This window comes from Amblyomma americanum, chromosome 6, assembly GCF_052857255.1.
Source record: "Amblyomma americanum isolate KBUSLIRL-KWMA chromosome 6, ASM5285725v1, whole genome shotgun sequence".
Lineage (NCBI taxonomy): Eukaryota > Metazoa > Arthropoda > Arachnida > Ixodida > Ixodidae > Amblyomma > Amblyomma americanum.
In genome coordinates this window covers 81,555,305-81,564,572 of record NC_135502.1, presented here as the reverse complement: position 1 = coordinate 81,564,572, position 9,268 = coordinate 81,555,305, and the positions used below count along the sequence as shown (strand labels likewise).

General features: G+C 48.0%; 1 protein-coding gene across 1 annotated transcript; it reads right to left on the bottom strand.

Moving 5' to 3' along the window:
- Window positions 1-2,988: 2,988 nt before the first annotated feature.
- Window positions 2,989-5,031, bottom strand: LOC144095352 (uncharacterized). Its single transcript, XM_077629116.1, has one exon. The coding sequence runs from the start codon at window positions 5,029-5,031 to the stop codon at window positions 2,989-2,991; it is 2,043 nt and encodes a 680-aa protein (XP_077485242.1).
- Between the last annotated feature and the right edge of the window lie 4,237 nt (window positions 5,032-9,268).

Below are 9,268 nucleotides of genomic sequence, written 5' to 3'. Positions count from 1 at the left end.
GTGCAAAGAATCGTTCATTAAAAACAATAAGATGAGATTGACATTTTTCTCCTATGCAACATGAGCGCCGGTGCGACGAACAAGGGACAGCGCAAAGGTCCGTTTGAGAAACGTTATGCTGTTGCTTGTCAAAGGCTCTCAGAAGCTTGCGTTTTAAAGCGAAAGCTCTACTACGCTGGTCGGAACCAAAGCTTCGCTGCCTGTTGCCGGTGGTTAGCAACGGCGTCCTTGTCAACGGAATCTGTATCTAGAAACAGGTGGTCGTGGTCTCTGCGCCGAGCTCCGCGCTTCGCCGCAGCGTAGCTCCGCTGGATCGCCAGACAGAGATATATATGCGTGTACTAGTTATTGCGGTTAACCATGAGGACGTCATAGTAGAGTAATGCGCATAATTAGTAGTAATACATCATTGCAAAGAGTTCGGTCGCGGTGACTCAGTAGTTATGGCGCTCGGCTGCTGACCCCGAAAGACGCGGGTTCGATCCCGGCCGGGGCGGTCGAATTTCGATGAAGGCGAAGTTCTAGAGGCCGGTGTACTGTGCGGTGGTGTCAGTGCACGTTAAAGAACCCAGGTGGTCGAAATTTCCGGTGCCCTTCACTACGGCGTTCCTCGTAGCCTGAGTAGCTTTCCGACGTTAAACCCTCATAAACCATAAACATCATTGCAAAAAGGAAGTTTAGCCTAATGATAGGTGTAACGTGAAAAGACCGGAAGCGGGCAGAATGGGTGAGCGAACAAACGTGAGTTAGTGACAACCTGGTCGAAGTCGGGAGGAAGACATGGGCTTGGGCAGAATATGTAACGCGAAGGCAAGATAACCGCTGGCCCATAAGGGTAACGGTGTTGATTCCAAGAGAAGGCGAGCGCAGCAGGGGGCGGCAGAAAGTTAGTTGGGCGGATGTCATTAAGAAGTTTGCGGGGATATACGGTGGTCGCAGCTGGCCAAGGGTGGGGTTAATTGGAAAGATATGGGAGAGGCATTTGCACTGCAGTGAGTGTAGGCAGGCTAATGATGATGAATTAGAGATTAATTGCCGTTGTGAAGAGGAAGTGCATTAGCCTAGCTGCATTGCCAAAGATCAGAGCGAAAGCCTGCTTAGTCTGAAAGACCAGAGACTGCGTTTCGCCACCGTGGTTACGGATCCGGCTATAGAACATGAGGCAAAGGACACGGACGAAGTTATAGTTACTAGTCAGGCTGCAGTCCTCGTACATACAGATTGCGAGGCGACGCAGGTCAGCCTTTCTGGAGCCAGTAATGAATATCGGGAGGTCATATTTGTAAAGATGAGGTCAATGGGCCGTAAATCCATAATTTTGGTGTCTGTGTACTACAGGCCGCTTTCCACACAGCTCAGGGTGAACAAATAAATACGTGAATACACAAGAATAATATCATAATAATGTTACAAGAGTACATTTAAAATTAAAATCAGCGATCTACGGTAACACTAGAAATCTAAACACGGCCTATGGAGGCGTTTTGCTGATCATTAAGTGTAAGGAATCGCTGGTTGATTTTAAGCTGTTATAACCTGTGCTGAAAAGTGGCCGCGCGTATTCGGACGCTCAGAAAGCAGCTGACGCCGCTTTAATTATCGCACTAAATTGAACTAGCTACAGCTAAACAATAACTGTCGGAAAGTGTTGTGGAGGGCTATTTTGGAATGGAAAACACTTCAAAAGAAAAAAAAACGCAAATTCCATAAGCGGAGTAACGAAATGCGCAGCGCTTAAAATGTGTCGCTTCCGTGCTTCGTGTTTTTGTACCGCAAATTCGAAATGCAGAAAAACAAAATACACACTCTCCGTTCTCTTAGTCTCTGTAATACTGTCTACTAATGACGCGCAGTGCCATCGCAGATGCAAAAATCATAACACCTCGTCCGCACGCCCCTTCAGCGAGCGAGTCGATAATGGGAAATGCCAGCATTTGTGTTAGTCTCAAAGGTTCGCCTACGAATGCTAACACTACTACGCGATGCGAATGAAGCCGATACTGCTGCAAATAGAACACCAGGCATTACGGACTGCCGCTATCCACGATTTGTCCCTCTTCTTCGTACCACATGCCTAGGAAACGATGAAATTTCACGAGAGGTTCTTCGGTGGTCGCGAATGATGCAGAATGTTGCGACTCTCCACATCAACCTGCAATGGCATCTAGCTTTCTGTGAAGCAGAAGTAAGTGCTGTTGCAAAGGCGGAAGACTATTACGCGCGAAGCGCGTTTAACCTGGCTAATCACGACTCTGCACACTCCCCTGAACCTTTCGCCTTTCGCCGCCAGGGGAGCGAGGCGGCTCTGCTGCCGCGCCGGTAAATTTAGTTTGTTCCATGCAAGATTCAGCGCAGGCTACCCTTGCAAACCGGCGTACGCAGTGGCCGCCCATCTTGGGTAAGCAAGAAATGCTCATGACGCGAGATGAAGCACACCAAGACTTCCATGATCAGGGGACTTCTACTTACAATTGTCAGACTTATCACATAAACGGTGTTGTACGTGCCAGAAAAACTTCCAAGTGTAAACGTCGCTTTGGCGTCATTCAGTACTTTGCGTTTCCATTCACTTGACATTGCTCAGCACGGGAGCCAGAGCCCTCAAATGATGACAAAAATGGGTGAACGTGAGCAAAGCAATCACTAAGGGTTAATAGTGCATACAGGAATTAGACTGATATAAGAAGGTACACATTTGAGAAGCTTCAGATAACGCATGCACTTAATTAAGGTCGCACTATTTTTGGCAGTGGGACTTCTACAAGAAGAAAGCAACGGCAGTCGAGCTTTCGCCGCACGGGTCGATGGTTTGACAGGATATCTGAAGGCTGGGAAATGTCATCCCATTTCGGTGGTTCCCCAGGGGCAGTGAACGATGCTATACATGGTGAAGCGCAGTACACTAAGAATACACAGAACGCTTAACAACAGTTACGTCACGTAAACAGTCAGATTGTTGAGTATTAAACTGGATAACGTAGATTTGTTCTAGAAGAAGCGGCACCTTTTCTCCGGATTCATTGCAGTTCCGGGGGCGCATTGGAAGGCCACGGCGAAACTTTCGCTGTTCTTGACGGCCTCATTGCAGATCGCTTCAGACACGGTACTTTCATCGGAGGTGTTTGGCATGCACAGTAAGTAACACATGAGAACGAAGAAAGACTGCAGGCTGTCAAACATTCGGAGTCGCTTGTAGTCGGTGCTCCCAAGAGACCGCAGCGCGTCTAGGGCGATGACAAAAGACGCGGCGGAATGGTAGATCTCCAAATGGTCGCTCCGGTATTGAGCCGATTCGGCAAAGCATCGCAGTCTTCGGAAAGCTTCGTCGAGGGCAGTCGAATGGTTGACGAGCTTGGCAAGGAAGACTTCGAAGCACGCCTTGGCTAAGAGCGTTCCCAGGGCTCCGAACTTGGCAGTGTCGCTCAGCTGTCGCCTGTAAAGCGGCAGCATCGCGAACATCGGGGCCAATGAGAGCGTATGACTCGTGTTGTCGAAAAGGCTGTATCGCTCCCTTGCCACGAGGTCTTTGACGTAGGTGGTAGAAATCCGGTCTCTGAAAGTGTCGTTAATGATGCTCATGGCTGCGGCGACGTCCATCCAGTTACTTATAAGCGAAGTGCGGTTGGCGAGACCACGTTGGCCAAGCGCCTCTTCAACGACCCTCATATTGTCCACGTGTAACTCTAGACGGAAATCGCGCAGCTCGACCGGAACTCTCCCTCTTTGATGACTCCACTGCGCTTTCTCAGACACCTGCTGCACTAGACCTCTTGCGATGACTTCGGCCATGGTGCGTACGTAGTCGTGGTCTTCGCCGTCCACCTTCCACAGAACGAAGCGTCCGAAGGTGAGCTTGCCCACGAGCATCTCGGTGAGCTGCATACAATCGGTGTGCGCTTTCCAGTCGGCGGGTTGGTCCGGTCGGACGCTGGCGCCTACATAATCATACCAGCTATTGGCGAGATCCTGGTTTACGTAGCGCCTCATTTGCTGCAACACGCACCAGCCGAGGTAGTAATGAAGGAGCCGCTCGCCAACTCTGGCCAGGAGCTCGTCAACCTGTCTGAGGTAATCCGTGTTGATGATGAGGACACGCGCGCTCTGCGAAAGACTCAGCTTTTCGGCCACCTTTCGCCACGACATCTCGGAAACGTTTCTGGTGAGTTCAGCGAGACCTTCGATGTTTATGACTTCACTCTCACCAGCTCTAGGTCTTCTTTGCAGCAGTGTCGCCAGGACGACTTCCTCGACACGGACAAACGATTGGTAGTCGAACAGATGGCCTGGCGAGCTTTCGTTACCGGCGTATATCGCCTTGGTCTCATGGAAGAAGCGCGCGTAGGCACCGGAGCGTAAGAGTTGATCGCGCGTGCTACGCCATCCGCGCAAGAATGTTTCCTCTGGTGCAACCTCCAGTACGCTGCTCAAATTGCGTACGGAGCTTCGTATGCGCAGTAGAGCCGTCACCTGGAATGTGGCGTACACAGAGGCCGCTGTGAGCATCAGGTTGGACTTGGCGAATACACGTGGCCAGGTCACTCCTGCAATCTGCAGCTGGCGGCGGAATGGGGCCAGCTCGTCAGCGCCGTCCACCAGGACTGCCGTGCACGACTGGTAGAAGGCGGCGACCACCTGTGGCGGCGTTTGAGCGTGGGAAGGAACGAGGACGCGTGCCAGGATCCAATGCACGTCGCCGATGAACTCGTGCAAGTGACTTCGGTAGACGGAGAAGTTGTGCGACTGCGCCCAGCCGCTGCAGACGTGCGCGTAAAAGTTGGTGCATGGCGGCCTGTTCCAGTCGACGCTCGCCTCCAGGAGGGAGTCGAGCGCCGCGCAAGAGGCCGTCGTGCACACTATGTCATGCGGGTCGGCAGGCACGGTGAGGAAGAGTAGGGCGGTGAGGAGCGCGCAGAAGGCTACCACTGTGAGCGAGACGGCGAAGTAGGAAAACAACATCTCTCTCTGCTCGGGGCCGTATGCGAGGAAGGACTGAGTCTCGTTCTGTTTCCCGGCGGCGTTCATCGGTGACATGATGTCCTGTGGAGAGAATAAGTCCCGCGGTAGTAACATTACGTTGCCGGGTGACATGCACTGATCCTGCTCAAGCTGGGGAGGCGAAGGCACCTCACGAAGGAGTAATGGAATGCTGGTAGGTGGTATGAGACGTGCTCCAGATGAATCGCCGATTGGTAGCTTGGGGTCATTTTTTGTGATAGATGGCTGGAAACTGTCGGGAGATTCCGGGCCATGTTGCAAAGTCGCGCTAGTTCTGGAGGTGGACGATTGGCTTAGAAGACCGGAGCGTCGTGTGCTATCAAAAGACAACGGCGGATTGTCTTCATACTGAGCCATTGGCCCCAGATTGGGCGGCCGTAATGTGTGGTGGACGGGCGATGTGACTCCTGTTCTTCTAATTGGTACTTTCCCTTCGGCCTGTGACACTGCGGTCACAGGTGACATACTTTCCGGGGGTGACAGAAGAGATGAAGACGGCTTTGTCCTGGTACTGCTTTTGCGCTTGGAATCCCGATGCTTTGATACTGCGGTGCCTGTTGTCGTCAGTTTCGCATTCGCATCATCTAAGCCTATATTTGGCTTATCTACTGGAGGCTTCTGTTGTCCTCCTAAGCTCTCAGCAGCGGAAAAGGTTTTTTTCTGCGAAGAAAAAATGCAATTTATCATTAGGATCTCGAAGCTGATATGAATGGCACATTTATACTGCTTCCGCTATGTCGCGAAGTATATATGAAGAAGCTTGTTTAGCTTTTAATTTTTTTTGGGTGAATTTTAGCACATTGCGCCGGTTTATTGCTTGTCCTTGGAAAATCGGAGCGTTCGTACCGAGCAAATCTGTACAGGAGAATTTGTGAGCGGGAAACCGTTTAATGAGCGCTGTTTTTTTATATAATGTAATATTTCACTATAAAATTCAATATATCCGCAGATCACCTCACGGCAGTCTTGTATGTTTTTCTTCTATTCCCGTTTTTGCTATTTTCATAAGCGTCCCCTCTTGGTTTTGTATGGCAGTCTGAACTGTTCGATGGTATCGCTCGAGACACTTTAAAAGAGATTTCGCTATATATCGGAATAATGGGCTGTTGCCTTCAATATTTTCGTAACAGTGCCTTACAGTTGTTCAATTTAAAAAATTTTTGCCTGAGAAAGCAGGATTTGAAGTGGCTTGTGGAGCAGTGCAACAGACGTTTCTCAGTAATTTCTGACCATGTTCTACTGCTCTGACAGGGTGTATATTAGGGCGAGTTGGAGCTCTATTTCTGGCAAAATAGGAAGTACGAAACAGAGGGGCACACGAAGGGGGCGTGACGCAAACGAATCACTACATTTGCTTAGGTTTATGGAGTCATTAGTGCGGAATGAAAAAATAAAAAATAAAATAGTTACTTGTGTTTACTAGTTATAACTGCGCGGAATTCTGAAGAGAGCATCTGTCTTTGCTCTAAAAGAAATGACAGTAATTTTACGCAATTCCACTCCTCTTGAAGCTCAACTACAGCTGCCTCGATGATATCAGACATGGTTTTGTACATATTGTGAAACTGCCGACATTACTGAAATATTTCACGCACTCATACGATGACAATGTAAGGGAGATTTCTGAGTACTTTGCAATACCCTGTGATGCTCTGGAATCCTTTAACTCTACAATATGCATGCCGGCTTGTCGCCGCAGCACGAGAGCAAGATCTTATAAAAGACACATTTTGCACTAACCACTCCCGGAGGTTGGTGCTGCAGCTTGCGTTGTCGTTTCCAAACTGCTTTGCCGACTAATGTATGATGGTTGTTTTTGGAGCCGGACAGACAAACGCGACGTCTTTACGCTGATGTCATTGTCCGTGACAGAGAAAAGACTGTTCATGTGGAATGTGGCTACTCTGGGAAACGCCTTGGAAAAAAGGAATTAATTTTTTTATCTGCTTTGTTTTTTCCATATCTACCGGCATTTCTTGGCTTTGTTGAATAAGAGCGCGGCTTCAGGGCTCATAAAATGCTCGGCACACGAATTAAGCGCTTAGTCTATCGATACGCACTGTGGAGCTTGCCTGGACGCCATATTTAATCAATTTCTTCATGATATTGGACAGGGAGTGATGCACAATACTTCTCTGGTCAAATTCTGAGTCTGCCGACTGCTATCGCGACAAAAGTATATTAATTTTCGGCTCGTACATATACATTTACGAAGCACAGAATAATCAAGACTCCAGTTGGGACACCCATTGGTGACATGCATTAAAAATCTCATCTGTGACCATAAGGAGTTTTAGGTATTTGCGAAGGACGGAAAGAATGCATGAAATTTCCCTGTGGAAGTACTGATCAGCAGAATTTGGATAAACCAAACATTCATTGCCAAACCGAAAGGCAACAGGGAGATGGGATCCTCGGAGGCATTGCCATAAGGCTTTTTCATTAAATACAAACCAAATTTCACCGAACCCCAAGCCACTGCATGAGCATGTGGCTGTGTGTCGTATTTCCACAAGGTCAGTATTTCTGATTGTAATGGAGGCCAATAGACAGTGTATACCATCGCAATACATTCCGACAAAGTGTACACTGATTCAGCAAGCAATCCTTTTTTTTGATTGCGTAGAAAATGATGTTTCTTGGCAGTTACTAACATTTCTGTACAATGAAGCCGAGCGTTTCATTTTTTATTTTCAGAGTGCTAATCTTTTTTGTTTTATTTTTAATCAACTTCTTTGCACGTTCAATAACTACACCGACATTATACACTAGGCTGGGCAGGACGCTGCGACACGCATTCCGCTATTAGCACTGTTCTTGAGCGTGAGGCTTCGCACCGTCTTCATTTTATGTTCGAATCTTCTCACATATATGCGCTGAGACAAACTCCGATGAAGAGCTTGTGCAATTAAGAGTGCGGAACTTTACACAAGCATTCTTGTGCAGAATCCCAGCAGAGCAGCTCATTTAGACTACCTTTCTCGAACACCTTGAAAATTTGTACAATCAAAGATCTATAAGGATCAGCTTGCTAGCTCAAAAAATTACATGGGATTAAATTCGTGTTACCTATCTAGCTAAATCAACCCTGAATTTACTAGTACAGCCAGTACGTGCTTCGAATTTATGCAATCCTTTTGTGATTGTATATATCTTCCGTCCATGAGGGGGAAACAGTTAGTGCGACTTATTTAGAAAGATTTCGGCTAAATAAGTGCATTTCCTGTAAAAATCTTTATGGCTGGAGTATGAGCTCCCTGAGGACTGCACAGTACCGTGATGTTGCGGCTGGTCTGATTGTTCTCCTTTATATGAGCGGAAAGAGGGGGGGGGGGGGGAGAAGTGCCAAGTATTTCGCTCGGGAAAGCTAACACACACACTGGGGTTCCATCAGTAGCACGTCCCGAACCCCGTAATAACTTGTGAATCTTTTGGAAACATAATTTGCAGGCTTTAGTGGGGCATTTACAGACAACAGCTGTCAGTACACTTTTTAGAACAGTCCGCTGCGTTACCCTCTGTACGTTCGCATGCACATTCGTGATTCACATAGTAGCCAAACTTGCCGATCTTTTTGCGTGCAGTGAACTTTGCGTAGTGGAAAAAATGGCATGATCTCCCACCATGGCCTAGCCCGCAGACTACGACTTTGTTCCTTGAGCATGGCTGCAAACAACATATGCAATCTGGGGCGCTCTTGAGCCGGTGTATGAGTGGCGAGGTCGGAAGCGTTTAACAATGCGGCAAGAGCTGCATGGCCCACGGATTCGGAAAAGACGTCATGTTGTTCTGATCCATGGCTATTCTTTCGTAATGAAGGGAATACTGCCCGTGAGGTTTAATCGTACCCTTATGCGTATTTCGCCATGGTCAGTCACATAATCCTAAGTGCTTCAAGGTACTACGCGGTAGCCAGCTTGCCTTTTGCGACGACTTGCGTGGCATCCTGCGACCGTTGAGAGCCAGCACGTTCTTCTTCTTTCTTTTCTGCTTCTTCTCACGGTCACGAGCAGCGTGGCCATAAGAAGAAAGAAAGAGCAGGACCATAACAGGTATTGAACAATGATAATATTAAACAGTTGGCTAGAGTCTTAGCCAGAGCTCATAGTGCATGGTTCAAGAAATTTGGCTCGTCTATCCCTAGTGAAAGGCTTGAACGCTCCCTCTGTAGACAGCGATGTTTCATTTGGTGCATATTTTTTTCAGAAGTTTTTCGAAAAAGTAATTTTCATTGGTATGCAGGAACCAAAGTTTCCTCGTTTTTTTTTCTAAA